The sequence below is a fragment of the Coffea arabica genome, chromosome 11e, assembly GCF_036785885.1.
Source record: "Coffea arabica cultivar ET-39 chromosome 11e, Coffea Arabica ET-39 HiFi, whole genome shotgun sequence".
Classification (NCBI taxonomy): domain Eukaryota; kingdom Viridiplantae; phylum Streptophyta; class Magnoliopsida; order Gentianales; family Rubiaceae; genus Coffea; species Coffea arabica.
Genome location: NC_092331.1, coordinates 58,445,082 through 58,462,834, shown reverse-complemented (window position 1 = coordinate 58,462,834; position 17,753 = coordinate 58,445,082). Strand labels below are relative to the sequence as shown.

Here is a 17,753-nt window from a genome sequence, read left to right as displayed (position 1 = left end):
TTTTGATCAAATGCACCATTAGACTTAGAAAGAAAAACGGTTATCCAACGGTGTCTCGTTAAAATGTAGTTAAGTGTTAGATTTTTAGAAATATAAGATTAATTAGTGAAAAAGTATAAATGCAATTGGATTATTTAAGAAAATTGTATAAATGCAAGAGAAAGTAGTAATTATTAATGTGTGTGCGCATATATATACAATATATAGGTTGTGCGTAGAAAAATCCAAAGAAAAGAGTCAGTTTCTACCGTAACCTGCAGGTCACGCAATGCCAATTGACAAGCTGCGCGAGAATATCCATCACAGTCTCTTACCAAATATCCCATTTCCCGTCACCTCAGTGGCTAATTGGTAGCCTATATAGACAATCAGCTGCACCGAAACCCCGCTCTTCTTCCCCCATCACAGGCTATAACCCACCTGGCTCCCCTCTTGTCCTTCCCCTGAGCCTGATTCGGACCCTGATCCCCCAGGGAAAAAAGGAAGTATATAGTTTCTGATGCAGCTGAATAGTTAAGAAACCAAGAAATAGGATGATTTTTCTAAATCCAGTATTCATCACCTTCTATCTTTCCTTGATCTTAATAACCCCTTTATCTTCATCCGAAGTCTCAATCTCTGCAACCCCAAAAACAGTTCCCAAATCAGGAGATAATGTCACGATCCAATGGTCCGGAGTTGACTCGCCATCCAAGCTCGATTGGCTCGGCATTTACTCCCCACCCAACTCCTCCCACAGCGACTTCATCGGTTACTTTTTCTTGTCTTCCTCACCCGGATGGAAATCTGGGTCAGGCTCCATTTCCTTTCCGTTGATCAATCTCCGCTCCCAATACCAGTTCAGGATTTTCCGATGGTACGAGTCCGAAGTCAATCCGAAACATAAGGATCACGACCAGAATCCCTTACCCGGGACGAAGCATTTGTTGGCGGAGTCTGAAGGAATCGGGTTTGAACCGGCTCGGGGTCCGGAGCAGATTCACTTGGCTTATACGGGTAAGGAAGATGAGATGCGGGTCATGTTTGTGACCTCGGATGGGAAAGAGAGTACTGTGAAGTACGGGTTGAACCGCGAGAATATGGATCAGGTTGTGGGTACTCGGGTCGTGAGGTATGAGAGGGAAGATATGTGTGATGCTCCAGCTAATGATAGTGTGGGGTGGAGGGACCCCGGATTAATTCATGATGGGGTTATGGTAAATTTGAGGAAGGGAAAGAGATATTTTTATCAGGTAAATCATTTTGTTAATTTGGTAAATAATTTTTTAACACTAGCATGAATCGAGTTCTATGCTTTTGTACTATCTGGATAAGTATTACATCTTCATTAGGCTAGTGGTACTAATTTAGTGCTGTTTAACATTTAGTTGGTTGAATCAGATCATAAAGATGGTTTTTCGTTTTTTTTTTTCAAATTTATTTTGGGCGGGTATCATCAAGATGGTTTCTTTCATGTAGCTTGTCAAATTGATTGCCGGAGGAATGATTTCAGTTAGATTAGTTTTATTCCTTTTCTGATTGAAGTGCAAGGTTTAACCGAAAATGGGATAATCTTAAGCTAGAAATCTAGTTACTTTGGTGCTTCTAATGTCTAAGTTAGTCCAAGTTATCGTATAATTCAACTTCTGAAATGGATTTATACTGGTATGAATGCTATGTGAGATCGAGGTAATTTTATTATAGCAATTGCTTTTAGATTGAGTTAGCATCTGGAGGATGCCATATTATGGTGATTTTAGAATCATAAGTGGCAAGATGATCTTTGGTTTATACTCAAAATTATAGACGAACTGGGCAGTTTTTGGATATAGGCACACACCTGCTGTAATAGTAGCTTTTTTCTGCCAAAGTTCTAAATTTGTGGCAGTTTAAATTGGCCTAAAATATGAAACAATCAAGTTTGTGTAGTTGCAGACATGGAGCCTAGCCTCCAAAGGAGATTATGCTGCAAGAGGATATGCACTTATTGCTAAGTTCACAACAATATGAGTTTTTAGAAGTTGTATGTGCTTGCTGTAGCCATTCTTGAAGAATATTGCATGAATGGAAACTAAGGATATATGATTTTGTGGTCAGATTGTGCTTTAATATGTCTTTTACATTCTAGCTATCTTTTCTTTAGGTGATTGTAAGCGTAATTTGTAGGATTAGCACTTGAGGTGCTGTCTTGCTCTGTGATTAAAATCATAAATATCTTTGCTGGTCCTGCACTCACTTGAAACTTGTATGTATCCCCTTAAAATTATCGTTGCAGTTTCCTTTATGTCGCTATGTGCTGCATATACTGTCCTGTTCTGTATTTTCTCCAGATCCAGAAATTTTGATTTGCTTCTTGATGTTATTGCTTGTATCTTAGCTTATTTAGCTTTCTTTAAGCATCTTCAAATATATGCAAGATGTGATCTTGGTTCTTAAAAGGCGGCACTCCTAACTTCTCTGCTTTGTTGAATGTGGTGATACTGATTGACGTGGAATGATAAGTTCACTATTTCTGAAGCAAAGAATTCACTCCAATTTGTGTAGATAAATTGGTGGACTTGATGTTAGGCATTTAGGATGTATTTTGGTTATATACTTATATTTTGATCGGCAAGACTTTCTAATTATCAGAACAACATAAATTTAACAGGTTGGCAGTGATTCTGGTGGTTGGAGCATGACCAACAGCTTTGTGTCACAAGACGGTGACTCAAATGAAGTTGTAGCTTTCTTATTTGGAGATATGGGAACTGCAACACCATACTCGACTTTTCACCGAACGCAGCAGGAAAGCATATCAACCATCAAGTGGATCAGCCGTGATATTGAAGCTCTTGGAGACAAGCCTGCTTTGATCTCCCATATTGGAGACATCAGCTATGCAAGGGGCTATGCTTGGTTGTGGGACAACTTTTTCACACAGATTGAACCTGTTGCATCTCAACTCCCATATCATGTATGCATTGGTAACCATGAATATGATTGGCCATTACAGCCTTGGAGACCTGACTGGTCCTACTCAATATATGGAAAAGATGGAGGTGGTGAATGTGGGGTACCCTACAGCCTTAGATTTATCATGCCTGGAAATTCTTCAGAGCCAACAGGAACACGTGCACCAGCCACTAGGAATCTTTACTTTTCTTTTGATTTGGGGCCAGTTCATTTTTTATATTTTTCAACCGAAACCAATTTCCTTCAAGGCAGTAAGCAATATGAGTTTTTGAAGCAGGACCTGGAATCGGTTGATAGAAAAAAAACCCCCTTTGTAGTTGTCCAAGGACACAGGCCAATGTATACCACAAGCAATGAAATCAGAGATGCCCCTATAAGGATGAAAATGCTTGAGCACTTGGAACCTCTTTTTGTGAAGAACAAGGTGACTCTTGCATTGTGGGGCCATGTATATAGATATGAGAGATTCTGTCCATTAAACAACTTCACTTGTGGAAGCCTGGGAATGAATGGACAAGGGTGGGAGGCATACCCTGTGCACATTGTGATAGGTATGGCAGGCCAAGATTGGCAACCAATATGGGAACCAAGACCAGAGCACCCCGATGTTCCAGTATTTCCACAGCCAGCACGCTCTTTGTACCGAGGTGGTGAGTTTGGTTACACTAGGCTTGTCGCTACAAAGGAGAAACTTACATTTTCCTATATAGGGAACCATGATGGGGAGGTGCATGACATGGTGGAGATCATGGCTTCAGGTCAAGTTCTCAACGGTGGAGGTGGTAGTGGTGCTGAGTCCAGTAAAGTTCTGGAATCTACATTTTCGTGGTACGTGAAGGTTGGCAGCTTATTGCTTCTAGGAGCTTTTATTGGTTATGTTTTTGGGTTTGTATCACATTATAGGAGAGACACTGCTTCAGGGGCAAATTGGACTCCTGTAAAGAATGAGGAAATCTAATCCAGATATCCTTAGTGCATACAGAAGTTGCTCCAGGTTTACCTGTCTCGACATGGACAACTTTGGCCATAGTCACAGCATGTGCACACTATATTAACAATGCTCCACTGGTAAATCTAACATCTACTGTATCATAGCTGTCTGTTTAGATCATGTCGGATTCTATGGTGAGGCTTGTAAATATACGGTTGTGATGTATGCTTCTGTAGGTAATGTGATATCATGGAAGGTGATTCCGAGAAGGAATCTCTTACTGGTGATGTAAGCTTAAGATTATTGGCCTAAAGTAATCTGCAGTGGTGTATTCATGAAAACTGTTGAGCAAATGCGAGTAAATGTTGTAAAGCACTTTGTACGGGATTCATATCACTATTGTGCAGGACCTACTTTTCTATCTTCCCATATTGATTGTTAGCTTAAGTTGCAAGCGTTTACATTCGTAATGTTCTCCTTTCTAACATTCAGATTGCAATTCAGGGTCTCTATGGTCGAATCTAGAATTGTTTACCAATTGGCTAACAATGTAAACCAACTTGGCTTGATCTTGAATGCTTTTCAATATCAAATACCCGATGTGTGCCAAAGGGGTTGCATGATGGAAGTAAAATTGTGTCCTTCTATTTTAGGTAGCAGAGAGAGATGCAAAATCGCATTTCGAAAACTTAATTTCCTTGATCACTAAAAAAGAATAGATTTTACAAGACGCTAAAATTGACACAAGTTGTTGAACCAAGAAACTATGCAAAATCAAGAATGAAAAAAATGGCGTTGGAGAAAGCTGCTGTCCTGCAATATCGTCTCTCACTTCGCAAGTAACTTGCGGGCACGCTGATTGGCACCTGTCACCCTTGAGTTTAATTCATCCACGTCAACTGACAGATGATCCATAGCTTTGTTTTGCCTGTAAATCCAGGGTCCATTTTTAAGGATACATGGAAAACAAATACTAAGAAAGAATGGGAAGAAGCATAGAACAACCACACATTAGAAAACAAAGAGAAAAAGCACAATTGTACGCGTGCACATTCTTGGCTATGTTCTTCCGTCATTTGTTTTCCCTTCCTAGATTCATCATCATTCGAGTTTTGAAGCAGTGCATAGACATCTTTAATTATGATTTTATCCAAGTCATACACATTAGAAAGGCAACTTACGTATCAAGCTCGGATCCCATTTCAAGAGCCATGCCCTTGAGATCACCCAGTATATTGCTCAGATCGCTAAAGGCATCATCTTGCTTTGCCTTCTCCAGCTGGTTTTAGAGGATCAGTGTAAGATGACAAAAATGAACCAGACCAAAGATTCAAAATATTCTACGTTAAAAGTCACTGGAATTCGGAACACAAGAATGTACCTCAACTTTCTGCAAGGCATTCGTTGGTTCAGGAGGAGGTGTACGAGAGGTTTGCTTTCCTTTGGGAATGGGAGCTAATCCTAGCTTCTCTCTTTGCTCTGCACTAGCTTTCTTTGCTTTCGAATTATTATCTGTGAAATCAATCCATTATATAGTGTGTGATGAGTATAAATGCAGTTATTTTGATATGGAAAGCAGCATCACCATATGACACCATTTTCCTTTCTGATCTTGAACAAACTAGCAAGTTATTAAACACTGAGAACAGATAAGTAGAGAGCACAGAAACCTTGTGTTATCATCGGCCCTGTGATCTCCCTGGTCTTTTTGGGCTTCCAGGGCATCGAGAACATGCCCCCGAGATTGTTCAACAATTTTTCACCCTATAATGTAATAGATTGTCAACAACTAAAATCCTCATAGACAGTGAAAGGGAAAATAAAACGAATGGTGCAGGAAAATGCTAGCAAAAAAGCCAATAACCATAAAACTTCATTCAGTTCATCTTATCATCCATGGAAATTCCGACATGATCATCTTATCATACAATGTAAGATCCTTCCTTACCTTGCTCAAATCACGGTCTAAATCTGCAGCCATCATATGAGTCCGGGTAATTTGCTCGCCCTGCGCGTGCAAGGTTTCAAGAGTACGAGTAGCATCCTGTTTCATGTCCTCTGCAATTTTGAGGCAATTGTTCACAGAATTTGTGGTCTGCCGAGCTTGGTCCACCGCATAATCCTCTAATTGTTGAACAGACATGTTGTCCAGGTCTTTCTTGTCAGCAGGACTATTTTTATTTCTATTCTTATTCCTAGTGGCTGTACCTCTTCCAAAATAATCATCATCATCATCCATATCTGGTGTAATAAGCACTGGTTCAGAAGAAGTTCTTCTTGCAGGTGTCATAGTTGCATTCTTATCCTGTCCAGCAGCATCATAATGAAGAGGGCTAGTACTTGTAGAAGCCGGCTTGCTTTTCATAAAACCAAACATTTTTGTCTATAGGCAAGTGATCTGATAAATGGCAATCTAGCTGCTGGCTGTACCTGGAAGGACATTAAAAGCTAAAAGAATTAGTATCCACCCGTGCTAGCAAAAGTAAATAACTTGCTGCAACTGGAAAAAGGGGTAAAAAACCATCATCAGCCAAGAGAAGATTCTGAAAAACTTAAGAAACAGCTATTACAATATGTTGACATCCCTCTAGATATCAGAGAAGAAATTGAAACATGAAGTAACTGCTTATTTGGGTTTTCCTATAGGCAAGATTTGATTGATGCATAATGGACTAATGCGGAAAAAATGAGGACAAAAATCAGGCATTTAAATTGCCGTGGATCCATCATGCCCTGCATGAGGAACGAAATTGTTGATAATGCAGTTAAGATGGAATACATAATCATGCAACGTATAAAGAAGGGACACTTACAAACTAAAAGAAATCAATAAATGTTGAATTTCAAGAAATAAAGAAAATGACAACGGGGTTCAATTTAACACCTTCAAAGACAGCAGAAGGTGATTTGGAAAGAATGAAGAGCAAATCAGACCTGGTGCAGAATCAGCTAAATGCTTTATATAACAAGCTTTGTATTGCAAATGGCAATGAAGATTCTGAGGCGTAGGAGATGAAGAAAAGTTGGAACGTTGTGAAAGTTCTTCTCTCCTACGCGCAGAATGGCAGAAAAGAAAGACAAGGTCAGAGGAATGGAAATTAGAAACCTTTCTTTAGAAAGTGCGAATTTTTTTGTCCTGTGAAATTTGTGGATTTTAATTGAATGATTCAAAGGACGACTTGAGGAGCCGCGAAAAAAATGGTGTTGAAGTTGTAGGACTTTTAAACACTTGTTTGACTGGAGGTACAAATGGATCAGGCAATACATACATACATATATGTTTATATATATATAGGTGATAAGTAATAATTTAGAAATTGAGAAAAAGGCGATTAAAATTCAAGACATTTAAATTTTGAGATTTTAATTTTAATCACTGGATCAAGACTTTCTGGACACTAAGATAAGTGACAAAATATTATTGACGTTCAATTAATAATCATAGTAAAACATGAAATTAGAATACCATCAAAAGGAAAAAGAAAAGCCATTTTATATAAGCAGCAGCAAAGATTTATGTACCGTCCTCAGGCTTGAATAGTAGAGAGGGCATTGGTGCAATTAGATAGACAATCTAGTTTTGTTTAGTTCAAGCCTTGCTTGCTTGCCAAGGTAAGAGAATCAAAACTTCATGACATTTCTTTTTCCTACCAAAGTTTATTTACATCATCCGATATTCTCGCCTTGGGACAGTTGGAGATCAATGGAGAGCCAGAGGTCAATTCAAATAAAGTTGCGATCGAACCAAACTAATTAACTAATTATCTCTTCTTTTTTTTGGTCGGCAACGATAACATTTTGTATAATCTAATTAATTCTAATCTACAGGGAAGAGGAGCCTAAAAGACGATGTAAGGTAGGTATTCAGACCTGACTATACTAAAGATCAAAAAGGTGCTCTGGTATCAACTTTAAATTTTTTTTGCTGCAGGTGAGATTTGGACCCTCAACCAGTCCAAAGAGGAACTTACCAAAGATCAAAGGGATTCTCTGGTACCACATTTAGATCTTATTCACTGCAGGTGGAGTTTGAACCCTCGACCTACAACTCAAAACTCAGTGATTAATTATCTCGAACACTTAAAAAAGAGTGTACATGACACAAAAATGAGAAATTTGGGATAGTTTTAGACCATGAAGGCAAACATTATTATTATTATTTTCTGAGAATTAAGTAATTAACTGGATTACGAAATTAATTAACTTAGAAATTCACCAATTACCATCATTTAATGGGACAAACTTTTCTGTCAATTTTTCAATTTGATGTGCGGAAAGGGTGGCAAAATGCTGGACCGTCCATTCGCCTCCTTTGTTGAGTTTTGAGTCACTTTATTGTAAAAAAAAAAAAAAAAAAGTCTGCCTTTCGAATCAGTCAATATGATGCTTACTTTTCTGATTTGGTCCCCCCCAATAAAAAGCAAAAATCTAGAAGTCTTTTGTTCAGGGTAATATCTATATATGCACCAAAAAATATCTAAAATTTGGTAAATTTGAGAGAGCTGGACAAGAGAGAGAGAGCTGGACAGAGACAGCGGAACAGAACGCAACAGAAATGGCTGAGTCACACACACACATACTCGGAAAACGACGAATCAAATATTTGCTCGTTTCCAACATGCAAAAAATTCTGTTGATTGATTCCTTCATTCACTCACTCACTCCCCCAAGATAAGACTTAGAAAGAGAGGGCAAGTCCACTGGCGACTGCAAAAACAGGCAATTCTGGCGACCTCTCAAAAGTCTCTGCTGAGCAATCGAATTTAATGGCGGCGACGGCAATGCCTTCCACTAACTCTATTTTTTGTCATTCATGCATATTCACCGACTTCCGTGCAAAATTGAACTCCAGAATTCTGCTGCTGAATCATACTAGTCGTATTAGGAATTCGAGAAGCTTCCGATATTATTCGCCAAGTCGGAGAACAGGCTGCCGTTTCTTCGTGAAGAATGTCGCCAGTCATCAACAACAGCAGCTACAAGATCCTTCCACCAATCGCTCCGATGGTAATGTGCTGCTACTACATTTTATACTAGCTTAGTTTCACGCAGAATTAATTAAGGAAGATTAAGCTAATGACAGCGAGAAGTATTATGGAAGCTAGATGTTTTTGTCGAAGTGGTCGGCTGTTTGAGTATTGAATATTGATTAGCTGGATGTGAAGTCATTTGTCGCAAACATTGTACGTAAAATTTTGCTGGAATGGAATTCTCTGTTTATAATCCGCATGAGTTGAAGAGTTATTATGGTTAATTAATGCTGCTGCATAGTCTGCATGAGTTTGACGACTCTCGATTGAATTACTATACTAATATTATTGCTCCAAATCACACACAATTGTGAAGATAGGTCGAGTTTGCTTGTGTTGCTGTGGACTTTTGAATTAAAATTCCGGTCACAAACGTGAAACTTCAAAAGCAAATTTGTTCGTAAAGGCCATGGTTCTGTATGAACAAGGATATGGTTTATAGAATGTGGAAACTATGTTTGATTTCAACCTAGTATACAGCAAGAAGTTGTGAAACGAATATTTGGCATTTTAAATGGACATCTCTCTAAATTCATCATCACCTTGGAAGTTTTAAGTACTTTATCCTCGGTGAGGTGTCATTTTTAAAATTTGATGTTTTTTCCTACTTGTGGGGTAAAAATAGTTCAGCTTATGCCGCCATATAGATCTTTAGGAATCTGACATTGTTTGTTCCGATTCAGGGATTGCATTGGATGCTTTTCGGCCGGATTCTGCATCTATTGCATCGAGCATAAATTACCATGCAGAGTTCACACCTCTCTTCTCTCCTGAACAGTTTGATCTGCCCAAGGCATATTATGCCACTGCAGAAAGTGTCCGTGATATGCTCATTATAAATTGGAATGCAACTTATGATTTCTATGAAAAAATGAACGTTAAACAGGCATATTATCTGTCCATGGAGTTTCTTCAGGTTTGCTTTTATATTGGGAAGTTGCTTTTCATCAAGTACCGATGTATGCGAATGTTGCATCAATGTACAATCTCAGATTGCATTATTTGTGTTTCGTTGCAGGGCAGAGCATTACTAAATGCAATTGGAAATTTAGAGCTAATAGGGCCTTATGCGGAAGCTCTGAAAAAGCTAGGCTACAGATTAGAGGATATAATTGAGCAGGTTGGTTAGTTTATTTATTCAGCTCAATAGGTACATAGGTGAATCAGTTAAAAATGTTTTTCCCACTTGCGTATTCTCGATACTTATTAATTTGAATGCCTACAATACTACTGAACATGCTCGCCCAAATTTAATTTATGCTGCATGGTAACGGCTTGACATTCCTGTACAACCAATTTTCCTCTCGAACCTGAGAGCCTTTGGTGTAACTAGCTAGGGGAAGTTTCACAATCAAATTTGAGTGGACTGACGTTTGTCAGTTGCTGGTTGATTTATATCTATAGTTTCCCTTACTGATAAAAATGGACTTCACTTCTTTTTAAGCTGTCCTTATCATGGCATTTTCAGGATGCGTTTATTGTGACATTAGTACACTATCCCAAGTCTCTTTCTTGACATTGACAGGAACCAGATGCTGCACTTGGCAATGGAGGTTTAGGGAGGCTGGCTTCATGCTTTCTGGACTCAATGGCCACCCTCAATTACCCTGCATGGGGTTATGGTCTTAGATATAAATATGGTCTTTTTAAACAAATTATAACGAATGATGGCCAGGAGGAGGTTGCAGAAAATTGGCTTGAGGTATTATTCTGCTCTATTTTCATTCTAAATTTTGGAAATATCTTGTAAGCTGATACGTTTCATTCCTGAATGCTACTGTTGCAAGCAGTGTCCTTGTTCTAACCAAATTTCTATAAATCAGTCTCTCATTGTTCTTTTGTTGACTGACCATAGTATTCTAACAGATGGGAAACCCCTGGGAAATCGTGAGAAATGATGTGTCTTATCCTGTGAAATTCTATGGTGAAGTTACTGAAGGCCCAGATGGGAGAAAAGAATGGGCTGGAGGAGAGGACATAATTGCTGTAGCCTATGATGTTCCAATTCCAGGATATAAAACTCAAACTACTCTTAACCTTCGTTTGTGGTCCACAAAAGTTGCTGCAGAAAATTTTGATTTAAGGGCTTTCAATGCTGGGGAGCATGCCAAAGCATACGGGGCTTTAAAGAAGGCTGAAAAGGTTTACTTTGACTCATTACTCTTTAGCATCTTAATGAATTTTTCTTTGAGGACCTTAAGTGAATACAAATACACTTGCATGCGTTATATTCTATCTGCTGCCCGCTTTTTTGAGTTTAGAGCACCAAGGTTCAGTTGTTTCCTACAGGTATCCAAGCGAAACATATGCACATTTGTTTTCCATTGTCCATCTCTGTGAGGGGCACCCGAACCACTACTTGTTGAATCATTTCCTCCCATATTTTTATTTACTAACTAATGGCTTTTCATGCCTTATGTTCTGATGGCTAATTAATATCTTGATGGAACAGATCTGCTACGTTTTATACCCTGGTGATGAATCTCTCGAGGGAAAGACACTTAGATTGAAGCAACAATACACACTATGCTCTGCCTCTCTCCAGGATATTATTGCACGATTTGAAAGAAGATCAGGGGACTCAGTGAACTGGAACCAGTTCCCTGAAAAGGTTGCACTGCAGATGAATGATACACACCCTACGCTATGCATACCAGAGCTGATAAGGATATTAATGGATGTGAAGGGTTTGAAATGGAATGAAGCATGGGAAATCACTCAAAGGCATGTATGTTTAATTTCTGAACCATTTCAAGTGTTTCTTGAGTCAAGTGCCTTAATTCTGTTAATTTGTGTTCGGGATTTTTACTAGTGATATCTTACCTCTGATCTGAATTTTCCAGTGGTGAGTTCTGAACCTAGTGCATGTTGGCCATCTACATGCGTATACAAAGAAGATAGGTTCAAATAATTGTTGGCCTAGTGTATAGATTTTTTATGCAACTTAGAATACATACCATCTATGATTGTTCTAAGATGGTTCTTGGCATTGTTACTGTTTCACCTTCATCAGAACTGTGGCATACACTAACCACACTGTTCTTCCGGAGGCTCTGGAGAAATGGAGCTTTGAACTACTTCAAGAACTGCTGCCTCGGCATGTTCAAATCATAGAAATGATTGATGAGGAGGTAAGAGAAGTATGTTTGTGAGCAAACTTTGCCAGTTAGGCGAGAAGATTACTCTATTCTGCAACTTTTGCTACTGTTATTTTGCTTTCGTTCTATATTTTTAACAACCTGATGTGCTTCTTGACTTCTTGATGTCCTCATTTATTTTGTCCATGTTTTTGTGAAGCTCGTGAACACTATAATTGCTGAATATGGTACTGAGGATCTTCATCTGTTGGAAGAAAAACTGAGGCAAATGAGAATTTTCGATAATATCGAATTACCTGCTGCCATCTTGGAATCACTTATTAAGTCGCAGGAAAGTGTTATAGAAGTTCCAGCACAAGATGAAAGTCCTGATAAAGAAAAGGAAGCTGAAGATGGCAAAGAGGAAGCTGAAGATGGCAAAGAGGAAACTGAAGCATTGGATAGTGCCAAAGATCCAGAGAGTGAGATTAAGGTGTCGTTTGAACCAGATCCAAAGCAGCCGAAGCGGGTCCGCATGGCTAATCTTTGTGTTGTTGGCGGGCATGCAGTAAATGGGGTTGCCGAGATTCATAGTGAAATTGTTAAAGAAGATGTTTTTAATGAATTTTACAAGGTAAGCAGAATTCACTATGAATTGTATTTGCATTTAAACCACAACTTCATCATTTGAAACTCAAGTCTAATTGGTGATTGATTTTGCCACTGATTGTATATATTGAATCCTGGCAGTTGTGGCCAGAAAAATTTCAAAATAAAACAAATGGAGTGACACCTAGAAGATGGATTCAGTTCTGTAATCCAGAGCTAATCAGAATTATAACCAAGTGGACAGGAACACCAGACTGGTTGACGAACACTGAAAAGTTGGTTGAACTTCGAAAGGTAGAGTCTCCCATTCTATTTTATCTTGAATGTTCAGAGTTCAAGGCTAAATCAACATCATGCTTTGACATTTTGGAAAGACTTCCTTTAATTATCTCACCAAATAGTGTCTATAATTGCAAAGCAGTTAAGTAGGATCCGCTCCATACGTGCATGGATCATGGAGAAGGTACATGGCTTCTGTTGAGTAATTTGTTAGGATGCACTTGGAGCTGCTGTTGACTTTGTGTTTTGCTATTTTTCCCCCCTTGGTTGTGGCAAGAAATGGGGAGGCATCTCCAAGATGCTTTCTTACTAGATAGCGTGTTAGGTGAAAAGCCAAATGTATTTTGCTACATCTGTAAATTTTATGTGCAATAATACACCCATAACATTCAGTAAAGAGCAGCTCTGGACCTTTTGTTCCTTTGATCTTCTGTTCAGGCCTAAATTTGCAAATTTAGTTCCATATTACATTTCCAAACTCTATGAAAATCTACATAAATGTATTATTACCGGTGGTAGCTGGTAGGTTAATAATTTCAGTGTCCCATACCCTAGATTTAATTCCCCTGTTCTCAAGTTCCAACTTCATTGGGCTCAAGCAAGATTATTCTAATAAAGTTCTTAATTAGGTAGAAAGAAGACAATAGGATTTGTGTATTTGATAGCTCGTTATTCTTGGTTTCTTAGTTGTTATTCTTCTACTTGTACAGTTTTGACGTGCATCCAAATGAAATGAGAATCTGACTATCTTGATTTGTCCACAGTTTGCAGATAATGATGAACTCCAGTCTGAATGGAGGGAAGCAAAAAGGAGAAACAAGATGAAAGTTGTATCTTTTCTCAAGGAGAAAACTGGATATGTGGTCAGCCCTGATGCAATGTTTGATATCCAGGTGTTTCCCTAAATGAGATAGTTTCCATTCTAATAAGCCCCATATCATATTTTTAAAAGGGTCATGTAGGACTATTAGTAATTACCAGATGGATGGTCTCTGCAGGCTATGTTTGTAGAACACTTTGCTGATACGTGCAAAAGGATGTTAAACATTCTGCTTATAGCTTCTTAACAAAAAATTCTGAATAATCCACACTTTTTGCCGATTTCTACATGATTATGCTTATTTACAAATAGCATCCATCCATTGTATGCTAATCTGTTGCCTGCGAAACATTTTCCAGTGCCCATTCTAGCTACTTTTCTACAAACTTTTTAACTACAAGATGATAACCAGACTTAGCATGCTTTCAGGTGAAGCGTATCCATGAATACAAACGTCAACTGTTAAACATCATGGGTATTGTGTATCGATATAAAAAGATGAAAGAAATGAGTCCTGAGGAGAGAAAAAGAAAATTTGCTCCTCGTGTTTGCATATTTGGAGGAAAAGCATTCGCAACATATGTTCAAGCCAAGAGGATCGTGAAATTTATCACTGATGTTGGAGCGACAATAAACCATGATCCTGAAATAGGGGATCTTTTGAAGGTATTTTGTGGCGATGATCTTAGATTTCATACTTACATAATAATAAAGCACACAGCATAGAAACTCCTTGTAGAATTTCTCAGATCATGGTATTCTCCTGTGCACATATGTTCCAAGTCAAAACTGCGTAGTGCTAAACAGAAGTACTTTCTGAGCAATCCAGCTCAATGAAAATTAGTCTAATGGTTCTTTATTTACTTAACCAATTTATCGACGACTACAATAAACAGATTAGCGCCGCTAATCAGTAGTTGTGTTCTCTACCACTACTCACAGTGAGGAGATATGTCCTTTACGTTGTTTAGGATGCTATTTGGTTGCTTCTTGGACACTTGAAACTCATCACAAAGCTAGTCAACTTTAGAATTTTTTTTTCCTCCTGAAACTGTAAGCTATTAAATAAAGCAAGATATTAGAACATGTTTCTCAATTTTGCGATCTCATAATTTTAGGTTGTCTTTGTCCCTGATTACAATGTAAGCGTAGCAGAAGTGCTCATTCCTGGCAGTGAGCTGTCCCAACACATCAGGTAATTGATTTGTTTATGATGGAGCATGTTGCATTCTTTTCTACCATCCTGTTAGTGGTACTGTAACCAATAATCAGGCCTCAAGCTGCTATTAATACTAAAGATGCTTGATATACTTTTCTTTTTAGAAACTTTAGTTGCTATTCTTCCTTTGCACTACGCAAGCCATGTATGACCAAATATCTTGTTAACTTTGCAATATTCTGTTGACTGTATATTATTTACATCCTTTGTATAGGTTTACCTTTTTAACTGTAACATTTGGGCGTTTCTTCCCAAATTTTGGCATACTGACAGTTAGCTTTGAGAACAAGTTTCTATCCTACTTCTGACATCAATTATCTAAATTTCAAAGATTATAAGCATATTTCTCCTGTTCTTTTGAGACTTGATAGTGAGACAGAGAAGAAAGAAGACGAAAAAGATTATTGCATTCTAATATGTAACAAGCAGATACCACGATCAGGACTAGATTTTGTCATATAATCTGCCAGAAGCAGACTATTATTTGAAATGAATTAGATAAGAATGGGCTATTATCAACATTTAAAATAATTTAGGTCCCTTACCTTAAAGTTTTCCTGAGACTACGAACAAAATCCTTTGTGTTTCAAATTTGATCACCGCATACTAATATCTCTGCTTCTCTCTCTGTCTCTGTGTCTATCCCTCTCTTCAAATTTGATCTTCTTAGCACTGCTGGAATGGAGGCTAGTGGAACCAGTAATATGAAATTTGCAATGAACGGTTGCATCCTCATTGGAACGTTAGATGGTGCCAATGTTGAAATCAGGGAAGAGGTTGGAGAAAATAATTTCTTTCTTTTTGGTGCTAAAGCTCATGAAATTGCTGGTCTACGCAAAGAAAGAGCCGAGGGAAAGGTAAGTTTGCTAAGCCGAAGTAGATGAATATATTTATTCCTTTGTTAGGTTCTGGCTGATCCACCGAGAGCTATACAACTATTTCTACTTTTAGTATTGGTAAAACCAATTCCAAGAAAAGATAGAGAATCTTAATTTTGAACAAATTGCATCATAATAATAGCATGTGATATTGGTTATCTACGTGTATAAACATGTGCGATTCTGTGTAGTTTGTACCTGATCCCAGATTTGAAGAAGTCAAGAAATTTGTGAGGAGCGGTGTTTTTGGCCCATACAACTATGAAGAGCTGATGGGTTCATTGGAAGGTAACCGCCGTGCTGATTATTTCCTTGTTGGGAAGGACTTTCCAAGTTACATAGAATGCCAAGAGAAGGTTGATGAGGCGTACCAAGATCCAAAGGTATAAATCATTGCCTAACTTGTGCATCAAAAATTACCTCAGCATCTGTCAATCCTGTTATTCTTGAATGCTATTGTAATATATCTGGACAGCAAGGTTTATTGGTCCTTTGGCTTCCTTTTCTTGCTCTGCTGGAGAGATGAAAGTTTTCCTGGCTATATATGGGTAATCTGCATTTGACTGGTTATGTATGTCACTGAATAAGCAAACATGACAAGGAAAATACGCTACCTAAGAAGGCAAGATTGTTTTGGCTGTCTGAGTAACATTATGGCTATTTTTTAACACGCCTAAACAATATGTTAACTTCTTTCTACATGATTTCGGTGGTATGCAAAGGATTCCTTTCATGTTCAAGAAATGAATCTCGTTCTACATTTGCATTTGGTGCATTATACAGTATAGCCTCTGCATCATTGCAACTAATATTATGTATGATGCGTGCAGAGATGGACCAAAATGTCAATCCTAAATACTGCGGGTTCATTCAAATTTAGCAGCGACAGAACAATTCATCAATATGCTAGGGATATATGGATGGTCGAACCTGTTGTGCTACCATAGAATAACGTGTTAGAGGAAAAAAGCCATCCTTCCAAAGGTACCCTCCCTTTCATCTGTTAAATAAAACTCTCGAGTTTCTTTCTCATGTTTTATATTGATATACAGGATTCTCTAGGCAATATTCAATGTCCTCCCTTGAGAGTTTCTTTCTCAATATTGTTGTACACTCGATGTTATTGAAAGCCTCTGTGCCGGAGTAAGTGGAAAACTTGCAATTACAATGCTAAGATTTCCCCGAAATTGGAGGTTGTATTTCCTTGAACTTCATGTTAACGGTCCATGGAGTAGATGCCCGTTTCCTAAATTTCTTTCCCTTTTTGGTGCAAAAATTACATATCTTGCTCTAATATGGAGATAGTTGAAGTTCTATTCTATTCTAAGTCCATAAGACTGGACATAAACCTTTCACAAATGTTTGGGTTAGTTGCGCCATGCTCATGCTGTAGTCTAGCGCAAGCGTTTCATTTTTTAACTCTAATTTGGGGAGTGCGAAAAAATGTGGTACATAGTAGCAGTGAAATTCTCGAATATTAGATTTTAGTTTCCAACCACCTTATCAACCCAACTTTGGTTAGGAATGTTTCCTTAGCATGTTTTCGGTGACTTGCCTCCCGGGTTAGGACTCCTACGTTGTTGTCACCAAAGACAGAGAGTTGCTTGAAGCGACTCTCATCTTTTAGCGCTAAGGGACATCTGTTGTGATTTTTGCTTCGTGTCCTCGTGAGCTTTCTTTTGCTTTTGTTGAGGACGTTAGGGGGTATGCTATCCCCGCAGCATTAGGATGCCTTTTAATAGCAAAGTGACATCTGTTGTGCTTTCTTCTATCATATGCGACTCGCCGATTAACCAAAAAAAAAAACTTTTAGCGCTACGGTCCTCAGGTTGGCGCACGATACAAAATTTATAATTGTGTCGGACCCAGACTTAAAGACTATATATAATTCCCAAAAAAAACTTTAAGTCTGGGTCCAATTGACAAAATCAATTGTGCACCCCTCAACAAGTAGAACAGCAGCCAATTGGAACTTG

At 38.3% G+C, this 17,753-nt stretch overlaps 3 protein-coding genes and 1 long non-coding RNA gene across 4 annotated transcripts; 2 read left to right on the top strand and 2 right to left on the bottom strand.

The window, feature by feature from the left end:
- The first annotated feature begins 329 nt into the window (after positions 1–329).
- Positions 330–4,286, top strand: LOC113719039 (probable inactive purple acid phosphatase 2). The gene is made up of 2 exons (XM_027244028.2): positions 330–1,232; positions 2,630–4,286. The coding sequence occupies exons 1-2, from the start codon at positions 534–536 to the stop codon at positions 3,890–3,892; spliced, it is 1,962 nt and encodes a 653-aa protein (XP_027099829.2). The 5' UTR covers positions 330–533; the 3' UTR covers positions 3,893–4,286.
- Positions 4,287–4,490: 204 nt separating this feature from the next.
- On the bottom strand, positions 4,491–6,291 carry LOC113719038 (putative SNAP25 homologous protein SNAP30). The gene is made up of 5 exons (XM_027244026.2): positions 5,814–6,291; positions 5,536–5,629; positions 5,247–5,377; positions 5,047–5,144; positions 4,491–4,793 (listed from the first exon to the last, which is right to left on the bottom strand). The coding sequence occupies exons 1-5, from the start codon at positions 6,240–6,242 to the stop codon at positions 4,694–4,696; spliced, it is 852 nt and encodes a 283-aa protein (XP_027099827.1). The 5' UTR covers positions 6,243–6,291; the 3' UTR covers positions 4,491–4,693.
- A 2,213-nt stretch (positions 6,292–8,504) lies between these two features.
- LOC113717885 (alpha-1,4 glucan phosphorylase L-2 isozyme, chloroplastic/amyloplastic) lies at positions 8,505–17,028 on the top strand. The gene is made up of 16 exons (XM_027242728.2): positions 8,505–8,872; positions 9,579–9,811; positions 9,914–10,015; positions 10,421–10,597; positions 10,762–11,037; positions 11,348–11,619; positions 11,909–12,026; positions 12,193–12,606; positions 12,723–12,875; positions 13,625–13,753; positions 14,110–14,346; positions 14,799–14,875; positions 15,570–15,756; positions 15,969–16,160; positions 16,608–16,761; positions 16,830–17,028. Exons 1-15 carry the CDS (start codon positions 8,632–8,634, stop codon positions 16,722–16,724), a joined length of 2,925 nt encoding a protein of 974 aa, XP_027098529.1. The 5' UTR covers positions 8,505–8,631; the 3' UTR covers positions 16,725–16,761; positions 16,830–17,028.
- Positions 15,287–16,116, bottom strand: LOC140021548 (uncharacterized). Its single transcript, XR_011825404.1, has 2 exons — positions 15,976–16,116; positions 15,287–15,729 (listed from the first exon to the last, which is right to left on the bottom strand). It is a non-coding gene; the product is annotated as an uncharacterized lncRNA (long non-coding RNA).
- Positions 17,029–17,753: the final 725 nt, after the last annotated feature.

Excerpts from the sequence above, each read along its gene's own strand:
- LOC113717885 (XM_027242728.2), top strand. The coding sequence starts at position 8,632 with ATGGCGGCGACGGCAATGCCTTCCACTAACTCTATTTTTTGTCATTCA. Across the intron at positions 12,027-12,192 it reads TAGAAATGATTGATGAGGAG|CTCGTGAACACTATAATTGC; the intron begins GTAAGAGAAGTA and ends GTTTTTGTGAAG. Across the intron at positions 15,757-15,968 it reads AAGAAAGAGCCGAGGGAAAG|TTTGTACCTGATCCCAGATT; the intron begins GTAAGTTTGCTA and ends GATTCTGTGTAG.
- LOC113719038 (XM_027244026.2), bottom strand. The coding sequence starts at position 6,242 with ATGTTTGGTTTTATGAAAAGCAAGCCGGCTTCTACAAGTACTAGCCCT. Across the intron at positions 5,630-5,813 it reads TAGACCGTGATTTGAGCAAG|GGTGAAAAATTGTTGAACAA; the intron begins GTAAGGAAGGAT and ends ATTACATTATAG. Across the intron at positions 5,145-5,246 it reads ATGCCTTGCAGAAAGTTGAG|CTGGAGAAGGCAAAGCAAGA; the intron begins GTACATTCTTGT and ends CTCTAAAACCAG.
- LOC113719039 (XM_027244028.2), top strand. The coding sequence starts at position 534 with ATGATTTTTCTAAATCCAGTATTCATCACCTTCTATCTTTCCTTGATC. Across the intron at positions 1,233-2,629 it reads GAAAGAGATATTTTTATCAG|GTTGGCAGTGATTCTGGTGG; the intron begins GTAAATCATTTT and ends TAAATTTAACAG.